Below are 18,296 nucleotides of genomic sequence, written 5' to 3' on the forward strand. Positions count from 1 at the left end.
TTACTGGAGATCCTTCCTGTTTGCAGCATCATCATCCACAACGACTCTCTGATATGAATTACAAAAACATTTAATTTTCCTTTGGAACACATAAAGAGTTTTTTTTAATTAAATTGATTCATTTTAAACACGTGGCTGCAAACCAGCCAATCAGGTGAACCCTGCTCTGACGGATTAATCAGTTCTGAATCAGTGCAGCGCCATCTAGTGGCTGATAGAGAAATTACACCCAAATATCAGTGAAAATATTAACTACCGGTAGTCATCTGTTCAAATATTCTAAAAAGGAACAGATTTAGTAGATTATTTAGTTTTAAACCAGTTTTTAAAATGTTTTAGAGAAAAATAATTTCTAGAATCTGCTGTACAGTAACAAAAACTCAAATTATAATGTTGAAGATGCACCGAGTTTAAACATGAAGCAATGAACAATTCATCTTATAAATCAGTTAGAATCTTTGCAAAAATATCTTAATATTTAAAATAAGGTTTGGTTTGTCAGAAGGTTTTGTAATTTAACAAAGTATCAGACCTTAATAGTATCAACTGTTTTACAAATTGAAAGCAGCCCAGTTGCTGCAGGTTATGTTGGAGGATCTCCTCCAATGAGATGATCTTTAACTGTTAGATGATCTTTAACCGTTAAACTTGTTGCAGAGACAACATGCTGCTATGGGTGTGTCACCAGATTGCCTCTGGTATCACTTTGTTGACGTAGCTTCTGTTAATCAATCATATCATGAACCAGAACCAGTGCAAATACTTGGGTTGGGTTGTTTAGACTGTCATAAGAAAAATATTTATCATTTAATTTTCATTCATAACTTTCACACTTAGCAACACATTTATTTTGCTATTTAGTTAGCAAGCTAACAGTTTACCTTGCTAACTAAATATTTCTCTACATATTAGCTAAATATTTAGTTAAAAAGCTCAATATTGACTTGAGCTAACCTATCCCTTTTGACTTGCATAACTCAATATTTAACTTGCTATTTTGTCAGTAAGTTAAATATTAAGATACATATTTAGATTAGAAATAAAATATTTATCAGAGTTAAACATTTAGTAGTTAGCAAGCTAAATATTGAGTTTACTAACTCAACTCTTAGCTTCAAACTAAATATTTAGCCTGCTAACTAAACTTTACTTCATTTGTAAACTAAATGTTTCGTTTTTTAATTAAAAATGTTTTTTAAAATGGCAACATTTATAAGTGCATTACTGACATTAACATAGAAAAATAAGCCCCTATATTTTTTATGTGACAGGCTAAACAAACCAGATTTTTGTGTTTATTTGTCGTTTAATTTGTGAATATGACTTTACAAACAGCCTCCCATATTTACTGAACCAAAGAGCCAAGAAACGGCCTGACAGCTGAGGGTCTCTGTAGAGAATCGATCACAGTTAAACTTAGAACCGGATGTTATGAACAATCTGAACAGAAAAGATTTGTTCTTATATATCGAACCAGTTCAGTTATTGCATCACCAGCCTGATAATAAATCTGCTGCTTCACAAAACACCAGATATATTTTACAGCTGATAAGACGGGAAGTTTAATTGCTGCTTTCGGTGAGTTTACTTTCTGTTTTGCAAGAGAAATCTCCCTTTGTGCTGGATTTATTATTATTTTTTTTATCATTTTAAGTGAAATCCACATAAATTTGATAGAATCTTGTGTGGTACCACTGAGGATGTCAGGGAATAAATGCAGTTTGTTATTTCTAAAGGTTTAATGGGCGGATCAAGATTTCAGACTAAACCGTTTCTTTCTCAACTTTGTCTTTGTTGCAAACTTTTTCCAGGACAAAAAATCTGCCTGATTTCACAAATCAAGATGTTTATCTGTAGTTTTCAGTTTTCTGCATGAACTATGATTGACTCCTGGTTCTGATCTGATGTTAAACAGCTGCAGGTCGCTTTAGGTCAGCTCAAACGTTTATCTGTTCGGGTCAGCAGGATAAGACAAATACTTTCACTTTCTGAATGATTGACTTTAAATCAGCCAATCAGAACAGAGAAACAGACAATAAATTTCCTTTCAATAAAAACCCAAACTGAGCTGTGAAAAGAGTCTTTTCACATTTCAACAGAACAGGTGAGACACTGGAATATTTATTTTACATGCATTTACATCTGTTACCTATAACAATGCATTAGGGATAGAATGTGGATAGAAAATAAAGGAGTGATTTAAAACTCAGAAACTTCAAGAAAAATCTCAGAAATGTTTTTAAGAAAAAAAAACAAGGAAATTTCTGAGCTCAAAAAGTCAAAAATTTACATGAAAAAAATGAGATTTAAAAAAAAATTAATCTGAGAAATTTTCTGAGAGTGAAACAAAAAGTTAAAAATGAAAACATAAAAATTTTGAGATTAATCTCAGAAATGTTCTGGAAGAAACCTGAAAATTTCTGAGTTTCAAAAATGGAGAATTTCCACTTTTTTCTAGAAAATATCTGAGATTAATCCCAACATTTTTTGTTTTTTGCAAGAAATGTACTTATTTTTCTCTTTGTCCTATAATGTCCTCAATGCAACATTGTAGTTATTTTTTCAGATAGTTTGGTAAAATCAAAATTTTCTAACAGTATTTCAGAATTACTCAGGAATAGAAGAAATCTGAACGAACTTCCAGAAACTTCAGCTCCTTCAAGAGACTCTCTGCTTCTAATTTTTGCTTGGAAAAGGTGAGAGTTCAGCGGTCAGATGTTGCTTTAATGTAACTAGTGGGTAAACTTCAACCTTTTTTCAGGAAATCACTGGGATCCCACCATGGATGTAGCCGACATGCTCATAGATAAAATCTTCAAGTGGGTGAAGCTGCAGAAAGAAGCTGCAGAGAAGTTTGACAAACTGGCCACTGAGCTGGAGGAAACCAAGAAAGGTTGCAACATCGGCAAAGTTGTAGGCAGCTCAGTGTCTGTGGGAGGAGCGGCGGCCATGACAGTTTCTGGCATATCAGCCCTGGTCACTGGAGGAGCTGCGATCCCGTTCCTGTTCACAGCTGGAGCCGTGGCCTCTGGCCTCGGTCTGACCACTAACCTGACCTCAGATGTTGTGGACATCACTGTGGCCAGCTTAAACATGAAAGAAGCCAAACAGACGGGTGAGAAGATTGAGAATCTCGAAAAGGGAATTGAGAAACTGATGAAAACGCTAAAGGAGGAAGGAGAGCGGATGGAGAAACAGGCTTCATCTGTTGAGAAACTTTCTCCAGAAGATTATGTTGTAGAAATGATCGTGAGGGCCATGGCCAAACGAGAGGGGCTGATGCTGAACGCCAGGATCAGTCTGCAGAACATGCTGTCTGGTTTCTCCAAAACACTAATCAGTGATAAGGAGGCAGATTTCGCTCTTCTTGGGATTTCTTTAGCTTCCAAGTTTGCGATGATCGCAGCTAGAAAGTCTGGGAAGAGTTTGGTGTCAAATGGTCTTCCAGAGCTGGCAGCAGCCATGGGAGCAAAAGCTGCAGGCAAAGCAGTCGGACGGGTGAGTAGCTCCGTCTGCTCATAAATATATCAAATATCAACATGTTGTGTGGGACTTTATGACAGCTTGTTAAGGCCATTTTAGATAGAAATGTCCATGTTTTTTCTGACGTTTGATAAACATTTTATTCTCCTATACTTACTTTGCCTTTCCAAGGTTGGAGCAGGAGTGGTTGGGTTGGCGTTTTCAGTTCCTGAGCTGGTGATCAACTGTGTCGATGTGAATAACTGTAAGACTGAAGCCAGTCAGAGTCTGAGGAAGAACGCTGTGGACATTCGGAAAGCTTCTGACCAGATGGAAACCGACCTTAAAAACATTCAGTAAGTCTGAATGATGAAACATCTCACTACTAAACCAAAATAATGGAAATGGAAAAAATGCTGAACTTTACAGGAAACCAACCCATAAATTATTGTTTTTGCCTGTATTCCACACGTTTTGTATAATATTTTATTTATATACAACTTGGAAAACAACACCTGGCCAACTCAAACTATCTCTAGCCCTTAGCACACACACAGCAGGAATATCTCTTAATATTATTTTAATATTCATCCTGATAATCGGAGAATCCCTAAGATTGTCACAAAAGGGAAATCTGGGAAAATGACATAAAAACTTGTTCTGTTAGCTGGTTATGATTCCCACACTTTGCTCTTGACTCGATATCAACATGTGATGATCCATTGGGTAAAACGTTTTGATCAGATCCAACAGGATGACAAATACATGGTTACAACATGTTGTTAAAAAGTCCCATTTATAACCTCTGTGTCTTCTGATTGGTGTTTCCTCTTCCAGATCGATCTTCCGGAGGTTAGCCAAGATTAAACGCAGCATTGAAACCAAAAACAAGAGCAGTGACGACCATCAAACTCTGCTGAAGTTTGCACTGGATACCTGCAAAGATGAATCCGTTAGGAAGTGGCTCAGGGAAAATGCAGACTCTAAGATCTTCTCCAACCTGGTGGACATGTTCCAGTTCCTGAAGGAAAAGATTGATGAGGAAGAGGAGAAGAACCACAGCAACGAAGTTGACATCACCTTTGTGGCTCATGGAGCGATCACTGCCTCCATGATGCCAGCCAGCTGCCTGCTGCCTCTGACCACCGTCTCCGACGTTGTCCTGTACTCGCCCTGGAACTGCTACCTTGAAGCTACCGCGGCGTACGGTATCGCCACAGGGAAGATTCAACCTGTCCACAGAGAGTTTTACTGCTCACCTGATCGTGGATGCAAGGTTCCAGATAACAGGCATCGACCCAAACATCTCCCTGATGGGTGGAACTCCATGAAGAAAACTGGAAATCAAGAGATTCCCAACATCATCGTGTCTCCTTTAAAAACACCTGAAGATGGCGTCTGGAAGAAATTTGAGAGGCTGGAAAGCAGACATGGCAACCCTGGAAGAAACCATATCCTCATCCCATTGATCCTCCCAGAGGAAAATGATGAAGATGATGAAGACATCCCTCTGCCTGTGGTCACCTTGGCTCTGTCGCTGGTGCTCATGTTCTCCAGGTTTCAGGCAACGCTCCACCTCACCGTCTGTCTGGGGAAACTCTCCAGAAAAATGAAACTGGATGAGGAAGCTCTGAAGCAGCAGTATGCCTGCACCATCGACTTCACAGGAATGACCTCAGCTGACAAGATGTTGGCTTCCACGTTCCAATCTATGATATCTTCAGTGATAAAATTCTTCAGAAGAACAGAAAGCAGTGCAGAAAACCAAGTACATGAGAGGCTGGCCAAAGCTTTCAAAGCCATGTTCGGTTGAACTCTGAGACAAAATGGCTACTCAGAAAATACAAATAAAACCAGAACATCTCTGGTTTCATGAAGTCGATGTTTTGGACTCTGGCTTCAGATCCATCTCAACGAGTTTTAGTTGATTAATCATAGAAAACATTCATCAGATTTATGTTATTCCACTTTCTGTTCAGTTTTTGTTAACTTTTACTGCACTGCCATCTAGTGGTCTTAGACTGCAAAGGAAATTTACCCCCAGTTTAATTAATTTATTTAGTCGCAGTGAGTACAGTTAGAGTCAGTCTGTTCAGTCATATTTACATTAAAGAAAATAACAATCCAATCAAAACAGATTCAAAACTCAAACTCAGGACATCAAATAATCAAAAAGTTCAGGTGACTGCATTAAATCATTTAGTTTCCAGCAACAGGCAACAAACTGGATGAGCTGCAGACAAACGCTTATATTTCTCATATCTGTGGTTTTATTTCTTCTTGTTTTCTCTGATTATGCAGCAATGCATAATCATTGATTATGCATTGATTTATTCCTGACTGATTTACTGATTTATTCCTTAATACTTCACTGAAATTACGCTTTGTTATCATTGTGTGTATTTTTAAATAACTTTAATAATAATGAATGAATGAATGAATGAATGAAATCAGCCAAATTAAAATAGGTTTATGTTAAAACTCTAAAACCTGATAAAATGTGTTGTGTGTATGTTTCTCATCTTTTCTTAGATAAAAACCTTTTAAACTACTTTTGATAACTGAGCTTATGGTACTTTTTAATAATTAGGATCAATTTAAATGTATGTATGTATAATTTTTTTGTAAAGTGTCTTGAGACAATATTTGTTGTGAATTGGGGCTACATAAGTAAAAATAAATTGAATTGAATCTACAGCTCACAAGTCTTCAGTATTTCTTGGTATTTTCCTTCTAAAGGTTCAGACTTTCCTTCAGTCTTTATAGATACTGAATATTCACTCTGATTCATGCATCAGTTCATAGTTTACACATTTAAAGTTGAGCCTGCCAGGATCATGTGAAGCAGCTAAAACATGTGAAGAGCCGTGGAGTTACTATAACTCAGCTCAGTTACAGGAAGAATCAGCTGCTGTTATAAAGTCTGGCAGAAATTCCTGAGTCGAACCAGTCCGGAGGTGTTTTCCTCTAATCTGGTTTCAGTAAATAAAACTCCATTCTAACTCAGTGTGACATAAAGAGTCCAGAGACAGAAAAACAACAGATAGACTAAACCCAATCTGATGTTAATACATAATTTATTTCTGTTTGCTGAATGTCTACAGATTTTACTGCATGTCTGCCTCACAGAGCAGATCCTGCTGCAGTTTCTGCTCAGTTTTAGTCGGACTCTGGTGTTTATTATGGTCAATAAACTTTAAAACCTTTATAACTTCTGTGTGCTGCTGCCAGTCTTGGTTTTTGTTACAAAAGAAATTTCTAATCTCAATGGGATTTTCTTGTTGAAATTAAGGTTACCATAAATAGAATAAATGAATAAAACCTGGACATTGCCCCAAAGTTTCACTTTCACTTTTTGCTGTTTGTTTCTCATAGAGGCGTGTCGCTCATGATGTAAGGTTTATAAATAAAGCTGCTGCTTTACCTGTTGCATCAATTTCACCTGCAACAGGTAGGAAACACTGCAGCTTCGCTCTAATAAACTCACAGTATTATTTAATATTTAGTGGTAGATTTATTCTTAACTAACAGCATCTGGTTATTATATCAGACAAAGTTGCTCAGTTGTAGAGTTTCTGTTGTTTAGTGGAAATTCACACAGCTGAAAGAAATGTGGGAATTCAGGTTAAACGTAAAAGACATAACTTTAGCATTTTCTTATTTCAGAGTTTTTATTTTACTTTTCTGTTCATCCAACAACCATGAGTGACCTGAAAAGTGATCTACTTCACAAAGTGATTTGTCTAGAGGAGATGAAAAGAGAGATAGTGATTCTGTGATTTTCTGTTCGGATCTTGGATTTTTTTTGGTATTTTGATTATTTCATTCTAGCTCCGTTATTATTATGTTTGTTAGTTTAATATTTTGATTACATCAGTCTTGTTTCTATGTTACTTTAGTAAAGTGTTTTTTTCAATGACTCTAGTTTGTTTATTTATTCCTGGCATCTAGTTATAGGTTATTCTGAGATTCATTTTCCTAGTTGTCCTGTTGTGTACTCTCCCTCACCCCCTGTACCATTTTGTCTCTCCCCCCTCACACATATAACCTGCTAACTAATTAGCCCAGGTTTTTTGGTCCAGCATTCACCCTCACAATATTGAAACTCTTATACCCCATTACAACCTGTTCCCTGGTTATGCTCCCTATGCTTTTGTTTGTTCCTGATAATTTTGGTTCTACTCTGGTTCCCTGTGGCTTTTGGTTTTTGTTTTCATCTTTCTTTCATTAATATATTCAACATCATCCATGCTCCTAGATCCAGTCTGTATTTTGGTCGAGCCATAAACAGAAATGGGGCTTGACTTGTGCTTTGGTGAGATGAGGAAATCTGTTTTATGGGGGACTCGTCTGGTTCAATTGAGGAATTTAAAGATGCCTAAACTCATGGAATATATAAATAAAGAAATGATACAAATTCTCTCTGCTCATAGCCAAAATGAGAAGAGATTTAATGCACGTCTGCAGAACCAAAACATCACATTTACATCGTTAAAGGAATCCAAAATCTCTTGACTTCTGCTTCAGACATCAGTTTTTTATAGTCCCAGTTCTACTGGTGTGTATTGGGAAGTTTCGACCAATGGCGTTACTCCGCTTCGTTTGCGTAGCAATTCTGGCTCCGTTTTACACTGGATTTGGATTTGTGTATTTGGAGATTCCAAGAATTAGGAGTTGACCTCCTGGAATCAAATCTGCTCCATCTGAAGGACTATTAGTCAAGTTGTTGCTCCTTATCTGTCCAAACAGAGGTTCTTTCCCCAGTCTTGGGCTCCGGCCCGGTTCTGTCGCAGGCGAGCTGGAGAAGAACTGCTGTTGTGCCAGAACTTTCTTGCACAATAAACTTAAAACTAACATCTTTCCTCTCTTGAGTGATTGTTATTCCACATCTCTCCAAGTCTGAATTCCTTCCTGACTTCTGGCTCAGATTGATCCAGTCCATTTGTCACAGTACATTTCTTTTAAGTTAAAACATTTCTTAGTGCGATCCGACCAAGCAACATAATTTTTAACTATTAATATATTCATATTCCTCTGCAGTTCTTTTTCCTCCAGGATTGAGAACCAGATGATACAAAAGACCTCCTTCCCCTCTATTCCTCAAGTAATTCCTAACTCTTAACACAGACGCTGCTGCCGCCGAAAGCACAGCTTATCTCAGTCTTTCGAGCTCAACAATGTTTGCAAGTTTCCAAAAGTCCACAGTTTTCTCCCAGAACTCCTTGCCCTCGTGGGCCTTCCTTGTCATCATCGCACGCCTGTGTGGGTTGTCTTCCCAAAGCCTGAAAGGAAAGACAGTGGACAGCGGCCTCCAGAAACTCAGTAATGCCGCAATCCTGTGTTCGTCAAGCTCCTCTGTCACCCATTGCTGAGCTTGATCTCCCAGGCTCAGACCGTAATATCCAGAAAACTTTCTGGTTTTTAGAAATACCTTTTCTTATTATTTTGAGCGCCATGCATTTAATGTGGTAGGGAATGAGTTATTTCTCTGAATAAGTATTCTAATGCAATGTTTTTTGTGGATGGTTTCTGTTTTTTTTTGTATTTTTGACACTTGCTGCAAACCAATTTCCTTCTGGGACATGCATAAAACTGAAAAACCTTTTTCAGGAAAATCACTGGGATCCCACCATGGATGTAGCCGACATGCTCATAGATAAAATCTTCCAGTGGGTGAAGCTGCAGAAAGAAGCTGCAGAGAAGTTTGACAAACTGGCCACTGAGCTGGAGGAAACCAAGAAAGGTTGCAACATCAGCAAAGTTGTAGGCAGCTCAGTGTCTGTGGGAGGAGCGGCGGCCATGACAGTTTCTGGCATATCAGCCCTGGTCACTGGAGGAGCTGCGATCCCGTTCCTGTTCGCGGCTGGAGCCGTGGCCTCTGGCCTCGGTCTGACCACTAACCTGACCTCAGATGTTGTGGACATCACTGTGGCCAGCCTAAACATGAAAGAAGCCAAACAGACGGGTGAGAAGATTGAGAATCTCGAAAAGGGGATTGAGAAACTGATGGAAACGCTAAAGGAGGAAGGAGAGCGGAGGGAGAAACAGGCTTCATCTGTTGAGAAACTTTCTCCAGAAGATTATGTTGTAGAAATGATCGTGAGGGCCATGGCCAAACGAGAGGGGCTGATGCTGAACGCCAGGATCAGTCTGCAGAACATGCTGTCTGGTTTCTCCAAAACACTAATCAGTGATAAGGAGGCAGATTTCGCTCTTCTTGGGATTTCTTTAGCTTCCAAGTTTGCGATGATCGCAGCTAGAAAGTCTGGGAAGAGGTTGGTGTTAAATGGCTTTCCAAAGCTGGCAGCAGCCATGGGAGCAAAAGCTGCAGGCAAAGTAGTCGGACAGGTGAGTAGCTCCGTCTGCTCATAAATATATAAAATATCAACATGTTGTGTGGGACTTTATGACGGCTTGTCAAGGCCATTTTAGATAGAAATGTCCATGTTTTTTCTGACGTTTGATAAACATTTTATTCTCCTATACTTACTTTGCCTTTCCAAGGTTGGCGCAGGAGTGGTTGGGTTGGCGTTTTCAGTTCCTGAGCTGGTGATCAACTGTGTCGATGTGAATAACTGTAAGACTGAAGCCAGTCAGAGTCTGAGGAAGAACGCTGTGGACATTCGGAAAGCTTCTGACCAGATGGAAACCGACCTTAAAAACATTCAGTAAGTCTGAATGATGAAACATCTCACTACTAAACCAAAATAATGGAAATGGAAAAAATGCTGAACTTTACAGGAAACCAACCCATAAATTATTGTTTTTGCCTGTATTCCACACGTTTTGTATAATATTTTATTTATATACAACTTGGAAAACAACACCTGGCCAACTCAAACTATCTCTAGCCCTTAGCACACACACAGCAGGAATATCTCTTAATATTATTTTAATATTCATCCTGATAATCGGAGAATCCCTAAGATTGTCACAAAAGGGAAATCTGGGAAAATGACATAAGACGTGTTCTGTTAGCTGGTTATGATTCCCACACTTTGCTCTTGACTCGATATCAACATGTGATGATCCATTGGGTAAAATGTTTTGATCAGATCCAACAGGATGAGAAATACATGGTTACAACATGTTGTTAAAAAGTCCCATTTATAACCTCTGTGTCTTCTGATTGGTGTTTCCTCTTCCAGATCGATCTTCCGGAGGTTAGCCAAGATTAAACGCAGCATTGAAACCAAAAACAAGAGCAGTGACGACCATCAAACTCTGCTGAAGTTTGCACTGGATACCTGCAAAGATGAATCCGTTAGGAAGTGGCTCAGGGAAAATGCAGACTCTAAGATCTTCTCCAACCTGGTGGACATGTTCCAGTTCAAGAAGGAAAAGCTTGATGAGGAAGAGGAGAAGAACCTAAAGATAGCTTCTGGAAGAAATTTGAGAGGCTGGAAAGCAGACATGGCAACCCGGGAAGAAACCATATCCTCATCCCATTGATCCTCCCAGAACAAGATGATGAAGATGATGAAGACAAAGCTTTCAAAGCCATGTTCGGTTGAACTCTGAGACAAAATGGCTATGTTATTCCACTTTCTGTTCAGTTTTTGTTAACTTTTACTGCACTGCCATCTAGTGGTCTTAGACTGCAAAGGAAATTTACCCCCAGTTTAATTAATTTATTTAGTCGCAGTGAGTACAGTTAGAGTCAGTCTGTTCAGTCATATTTACATTAAAGAAAATAACAATCCAATCAAAACAGATTCAAAACTCAAATTCAGGACATCAAATAATCAAAAAGTTCAGGTGACTGCATTAAATCATTTAGTTTCCAGCAACAGGCAACAAACTGGATGAGCTGCAGACAAATGCTTATATTTCTCATATCTGTGGTTTTATTTCTTCTTGTTTTCTCTGATTATGCAGCAATGCATATTCAATGATTATGCATTATTGATTTATTCCTGACTGATTTACTAATTTATTCCTTAATACTTCACTGAAATTATGCTTTGTTATCATTGTGTGTATTTTTAAATAACTTTAATAATAATAATGAATGAATGAAATTAGCCAAATTACAATAGGTTTATGTTAAAACTCTAAAACCTGATAAAATGTGTTGTGTGTATGTTTCTCATCTTTTCTTAGATAAAAACCTTTTAAACTACATTTGATAACTGAGCTTATGGTACTTTTTAATAATTAGGATCAATTTAAATGTATGCATGTATAATTTTTTTTGTAAAGTGTCTTGAGACAATATTTGTTGTGAATTGGGGCTACATAAGTAAAAATAAATTGAATTGAATCTACAGCTCACAAGTCTTCAGTATTTCTTGGTATTTTCCTTCTAAAGGTTCAGACTTTCCTTCAGTCTCTACAAATACTGAATATTCATTAATATTCAATAATCATGCATCAGTTCAGAGTTTACACATTTAAAGTCGAGCCTGCCAGGATCATGTGAAGCAGCTAAAACATGTGAAGAGCCGTGGAGTTACTATAACTCAGCTCAGTTACAGGAAGAATCAGCTGCTGTCATAAAGTCTGGCAGAAATTCCCGAGTCGAACCAGTCCGGAGGTGTTTTCCTCTAATCTGGTTTCAGTAAATAAAACTCCATTCTAACTCAGTGTGACATAAAGAGTCCAGAGACAGAAAAACAACAGATAGACTAAACCCAATCTGATGTTAATACATAATTTATTTCTGTTTGCTGAATGTCTACAGATTTTCCTGCATGTCTGCCTCACAGAGCAGATCCTGCTGCAGTTTCTGCTCAGTTTTAGTCGGACTCTGGTGTTTATTATGGTCAATAAACTTTAAAACCTTTATAACTTCTGTGTGCTGCTGCCAGTCTTGACTAGGTTTATCTCCCAAAATAGATTTTTAATCTCAGTGGGATTTTCCTGGTGAAAAAAAGGTAATTTTTGGCTCTGAAGTTTCACTTTCACTTTTTGCTGTTTGTTTGTCATTGAGGCGTGTCGCTCATGATGTAATATGATTAAGATTTATAAATAAAGCTGCTGCTTTAACTGTTGCATCAATTTCACCTGCAACAGGTAGGACACACTGCAGCTTTGCTCTATGAAATTAACAGTATTACTATGAAATATTAGCAGTAATTTATTCTGAACTAACAGAATCTGGTTCTTATATTAGAGGCAAAGCTGTTCAGTCATACAGAGTTTCTGTTATTGAGTAGAAATTCGTAGAAATGATTTTGTTTTTCTTCTGCAGGTTAATTTTTGGTTTCTGTTGATCCACCAACCATGAGTGACCCAACAAGTGACCAATTCCAGAAACTGATTTGTGAGCTGAGAAGACAGAGATTGATGCTGTGAGTTTCCTGATGGCAAATATTCAATGAGAAAATACTGAGTAGCATCTTATTCTGCTGCAGAACGTTCTTATGAGTAATAATATGAGTTAGTTTGATGTATTTGTTTGGGTCAATGCATTGAAACAAAGTCAAATTTATTTGTAACACATTTCAGCAACAAGGAAGTTTAACTGTGTTAAAAACCAAACGGTAACCAGTTATGCTGTCAAATAAAAATTATATCCTTGATTTAAAGGTTCAGGTCAAAGGTCATCCTGATCTCTAGTTTCCAGCTGTAGTAACTGAAGCTGTTTGTTGATCGTTCATATTTAGGTCCAAATAACTTTAGTTTTGCTTCTGTTCATCTGCAGAAAGCTGTGGCACATCAGACATTTATCTGTTCTGTGATTGGACGGTTCAGAGTCACCTGGTGACATCATGATGTCCAGATTATACCAGATTATAACCATGGTGGTTATAATCTGGTTATAAACAAACTGGCTATAATCTGATTATAACCATTATAATTATGGTTATATTAGTTATATATTACACACATTCATACTAAATATTCCTAATCATTTTCTTTCTGCTGGTGGAACATCTACAGAGATGTTCAATCTTCACAAAGAACAAGAAAAGAAGAAAAGAACCAACTGAAGAAGCTCGCAGAGACAAATTGTTCAAATCCAGTCGTTTTGAAGTGGCTGAGAGAAAATTCCTTCTCCAAGCTGGTGGAGATGTTCAACTTCTTTAAAAAACACATAGATGAGGAGGAGAAGAAGAACCACAGCGACATTGTGGACATCACCTTCATGGCTCATGGATCAATCAGAGACTTCATGATCCCAGCCAGCTGTCTGCTGCCTCTGGCCTCCATCAGAGACGTGGTTCTTTATGCTCCCTGGAACTGCATCTCTGCAGGTGCAGAGCTAACATACGCCATGGCTACAGGAAAACTGAAGCCTCAGCACAGAGTCTTCTACTGCTCCAAGAAGGAAGGATGTTCAGTTCCTGATGAAAAACACCGACCCGTGAAACTACCAGACCGCTGGAACTCAATGAAACAGGCTGGAGACCAGATGATCCCAAACATCTCAGTTAGTCCTCTACGACCAGACGATGGTGTCTGGGAAAGCTTTGAGGATCTCACCAAACAATACGGTCCTGTTGGGACAAACCGGATCGTCATTCCCTTCATCCTCCCAGAAAAAGAATCAGTCCCGTTCTCTGTGGTCACCTTGGCCCTGTCTCTGGTTCTGCTCCAGTCCAGGTTTAAAGCCACCGTCCACCTGAACGCCTGTCTGGCAGACAAATCTGTTGGACAGAAGCTGGACAGAAAATATCTGGAGAGGCAGTACGCCTGCGCTGTTGATGATACTGGAATGAAAGGTTCTGATGACATCTTCAGGGTATTGTGGATAGATAGGATTAGGAAAATGTTTATTAGAAGTTTATCTTGTTAAAAATGTGTTCTGCCAATCTAAATGTAGAAATTATAATTTCTACATGAAGCTCCTCCCTCAGGTACCAGATCTCTGGGTTTTATACTTATTAGTTTGTATTAAAATTACATCAAATGTTCTCATATTACACTGAATATACCAAGACAACTGGAGCATTAAAAATGTATTTTGTTTATTGGCTTCACATCCTGCTTTCACACGTCACAGCTAAATGGTAATGCTGCAGAAACATTGGTCAGTCCAATTCTGATGTTAGAAAGTCAACAGACTCTCATGTGATGCTGTTTGTGATTTGCTAATAGCTTGTAAACCAATCACATATTTGGGAAAGGGACTGACTTTATGCCACTATATATATGCTGTAATTCCTGTCAATAAATGAGAAATTTGCATCTTGCAGGCACTTTGTGTGGTTTCTCCCTCTACAGAGATGTTTTATAAACAGTGAAGGACTGCAAGGCAGCTAATTTAGATTATAGACCATGTGTTGGTTCTGGACCGAGGGGCGCCTATGGGCCCCTGACCACTTGCATACTGTATACGGACTGTTGGACGTAAAATTCATGAGCAGTAAATATTGTGCTAGTTATCAGTATTGGACCAGAGAAAGCAAGGCAGCTGCAAGCCCTTAAAATTGAGACGCTTTTAATGGGTCAAAAAAATGTAACAGCAGCTGCGTGGGGGGCCCAATTTAGTTTTTTGTCAGGGGGCCCAAGATTCCTGGCGGCGCCCCTGTCTGCACCATCTGTAGGTGTTTCACTGGGAGGGAGAGCGGTTAGGAGAGTCTGGGTGTGAGACCACAGACTGCACCAGACAGCATTTAATTATTATTAACTTTAAATTGTTACTCTGAGTCTTTTTACAAATATTTTTATCTCTTATAAAAGGAGTTTTTAGGTTGTTTTCTCTGCTGCTTGACCACAGTGAAACATTTATTTCAAACGTAAGCAGAAATTTATTCATAACAGTGCAGCGTTTTTGTTTTGTTTTTTTTTGCTCCAGTTCCTTATTTCTACACATTACCCATGTGAAGCGCAGCTCAGTGGCAATAAATCAGCTGATTTACAGGAATAATCTGCTACTATGACAAAGGTCTGCAGAAATATTTGATGAATTTGATAACAGTTGCTCTATGTAGGATGATTTTAATCTAATTTCCTTGATCCTCGCTCAGTCTGAAGTGCAGAGTTCAAAGAAAACTACATCATAATACCCAGAGGGTAAATTAACTGGTTTGCTGCGTTTTTACTTTAAGTAAAATACTGACCACTGCAGAATGTCCCGGCTTTTATTCTCAGGTTATTTAATGCACAAGGTTTACTGTAATCCAACGATAGACTGAGAAACCTTCTCCTTATTGTGGGATTTCCCAGGGACTTCCATTCAGTTTCTCTTTCACGTGTGTAGATGTGTCACAGCAAAACAAACAGGTGTGTCACCAGGTGATCAGTGATAAAACCTCAGAGCTTCAGATGTTACCTGATCTGATGAAGCACAGCTCTTCATTTAACGGCAGGTAAGACTTTACTTTAACTATCCCACAGGATTCCTCCATGTCACACAGGATGCAGGAAGGAGAGCAATTGTCCAGCTGACAGAGGGGTGCAGCAGACTCAGCTAAAATCTGTGGATTTCATTCAGTTTAGAACAAAATCCCACCTGAATCAGGTTTTAGGAAAAAAATAAAAGCTTCTTTCTGCTTCCAGGTGCTGACTATCTGCCGACCATGAGCAACGTAACAACCAATCCCAGCCTGAAAATGTTACATTCTACTTTCCAGGAGATGAAAAGGCAGAAGCAGATCCTGTGAGTTTCTGAACTCCTTTTATTAAATGTTTCTGTTGTCTCTGCTTTAACCAATGCACTGAAGCAAAGAGGACCCACCGGGTTCCAGCAAGACAAAGTGGTCAGTCGTTTCACACAGCTGTTACCCGTGATTTCAAGTGTACATGTGTAAGAGGAGTGTGGGGGTAAAGAGTGGGGCCCCCTATGTGCTTGGTTCCAGATTTCCCTTCAGGGACTCTGGCGTGTTCAAACTGGGGCTGGAGAAGGTATTTGGGAGACAGATTTCTGTATCAAATGCATTAAAATCAGGAAAGGACTTCCAGACACTCCACTTGTGCATGCAAGATCCACATGCATCTATCTCACACCTCGGATCTCTCAAAGTTTCCCTGCGACACCAGGGGTGTCCATCCACAGTAACCACTCCAGGCATGTGGGCAAGAGAGCCCCCACAAGCCACTGATAGTCAGAGCCCAGATTGCCACCCAGGACCCCCCAGACCAGCCCAAATCTATGGGAACCAGAAGACCAAAGCAATGGTTTTCACAAGGTCAGAGCCCGAAACTTGCTAAACAAGCCTTGATTATTTGGAGGTCTGTAAGCAACTATACCTGCAGATATTGCATGAATTTGCCTCCCACTGAGGAGATCTCCTTCTGTCTGCAGCCTGGTTTTCTCACTTTATGACTTGGTTAGCTGTGGTTTGAACATGTTCTGTGAATACTGTGATCACAACAAATACCTGTTCTTGATGTTTGTCCACAGAGATGAGAAGAATAGGCTGATAAAGCTTGCAGAGGAGAATTACGCCAATCAAAAGGCCCTGACGTTACTGAATAAAACCACCTTCTCCAAGCTGGTGGAGATGTTCAACTTCTTTAAAAAACACATAGATGAGGAGGAGAAGAAGAACCACAGTGACACTGTGGACATCACCTTCATGGCTCATGGATCAATCAGAGACTTCATGATCCCAGCCAGCTGTCTGCTGCCTCTGGCCTCCATCAGAGACGTGGTTCTTTATGCTCCCTGGAACTGCGTCACCAGTGGTTTAGGATACGCCATCGCCACAGGACGACTGAAACCTCAGCACAGAGTCTTCTACTGCTACAAGAAGGATGGATGTTCAGTTCCTGATGAAAAACACCGACCCGTGAAGCTACCGGACCGCTGGAACTCAATGAAACAGGCTGGAGACCAGATGATCCCAAACATCTGTTAGTCCTCTACGACCAGAAGATGGTGTCTGGAAAAGATTTGAGTCTCTCACCAAACAACACGGTTCTGTTGGGACAAACCGGATCGTCATTCCCTTCATCCTCCCAGGAAAAGAATCAGACAGCGTCCCGTTCTCTGTGGTCACCTTGGCCCTGTCTCTGGTTCTGCTCCAGTCCAGGTTCAAAGCCAATGTCCACCTGTACGCCTGTCTGACTGACCAATCTATTGGACAGAAGTTTGACAGAAAATATCTGGAGCGGCAGTACGCCTGCGCTGTTGATGGCACTGGAATGAAAGGTTCTGATGACATGTTCAGGGTAGCATAGAGAGATAAGATTAGGAATATGTTATATTAGAAGTTTATTTTGTTAAAAATGTGTTCTGCCAATCTAAATGTAGAAATTGTAATTTCTACATGAAGCTCCTCCCTCAGGTACCAGATCTCTGTGTTTTATACTTATTAGTTTGTATTAAAATTACATCAAATGTTCTCATATTACACTGTATATACCAAGACAACTGGAGCATTAAAAATGTATTTTGTTTATTGGCTTCACATCCTGCTTTCACACGTCACAACTAAATGGTAATGCTGCAGAAACATTGGTCAGTCCAATTCTGATGTTAGAAAGTCAACAGACTCTCATGTGATGCTGTGTCGAATCTTAAGACAACTGTTTACAGGTTTACAAGCTGTTTGCTAATAGCTTGTAAACCAATCACTCGTTTGGGAAAGGGAGGGACTTTGTGCCACTATATATTTGCTGTAATTCCTGTCAATAAATGAGAAATTTGCATCTTGCAGACAATTCGTGTGTAGTTTTTCTCACTACAGAGACATTTTATAAACAGTGAAGGACTAATTTAGATCAGCTCTCTGCTGTTGGGATGAAGAGGGATAATCAGACACTCGGCTTGTCTGAGTGTCTGATTAAGCTGGTCGTGCAACAATTACTGCACGACCAGTTTCTTTATTATTTTTAATATTGCAACAACTACTGCATATTTAGGAAATGTGATTAAGTTCCAGCCCTCCATTTCTTATTCTTCTGTGGTATTTTTCAATAAACCTTTTGTCTCTCCAGCGTTT

The 18,296-nt window shown here is 39.2% G+C and overlaps 3 protein-coding genes across 3 annotated transcripts; all 3 read left to right on the forward strand.

Annotated features, from left to right (window-relative positions):
• The first annotated feature begins 2,489 nt into the window (after positions 1–2,489).
• Positions 2,490–5,751, forward strand: LOC122821759. The gene is made up of 4 exons (XM_044099952.1): positions 2,490–2,696; positions 2,762–3,498; positions 3,655–3,818; positions 4,300–5,751. Exons 2-4 carry the CDS (start codon positions 2,782–2,784, stop codon positions 5,273–5,275), a joined length of 1,857 nt encoding a protein of 618 aa, XP_043955887.1. The 5' UTR covers positions 2,490–2,696; positions 2,762–2,781; the 3' UTR covers positions 5,276–5,751.
• A 3,274-nt stretch (positions 5,752–9,025) lies between these two features.
• On the forward strand, positions 9,026–11,690 carry LOC122821803. Its single transcript, XM_044100023.1, has 3 exons — positions 9,026–9,810; positions 9,967–10,130; positions 10,611–11,690. The coding sequence occupies exons 1-3, from the start codon at positions 9,094–9,096 to the stop codon at positions 10,912–10,914; spliced, it is 1,185 nt and encodes a 394-aa protein (XP_043955958.1). The 5' UTR covers positions 9,026–9,093; the 3' UTR covers positions 10,915–11,690.
• A 962-nt stretch (positions 11,691–12,652) lies between these two features.
• On the forward strand, positions 12,653–15,723 carry LOC122822005. The gene is made up of 3 exons (XM_044100324.1): positions 12,653–12,755; positions 13,348–14,149; positions 15,622–15,723. The coding sequence occupies exons 1-3, from the start codon at positions 12,688–12,690 to the stop codon at positions 15,721–15,723; spliced, it is 972 nt and encodes a 323-aa protein (XP_043956259.1). The 5' UTR covers positions 12,653–12,687.
• The last annotated feature ends 2,573 nt before the right edge of the window (positions 15,724–18,296 follow it).

This window comes from Gambusia affinis, linkage group LG19 (assembly GCF_019740435.1).
Source record: "Gambusia affinis linkage group LG19, SWU_Gaff_1.0, whole genome shotgun sequence".
Lineage (NCBI taxonomy): Eukaryota > Metazoa > Chordata > Actinopteri > Cyprinodontiformes > Poeciliidae > Gambusia > Gambusia affinis.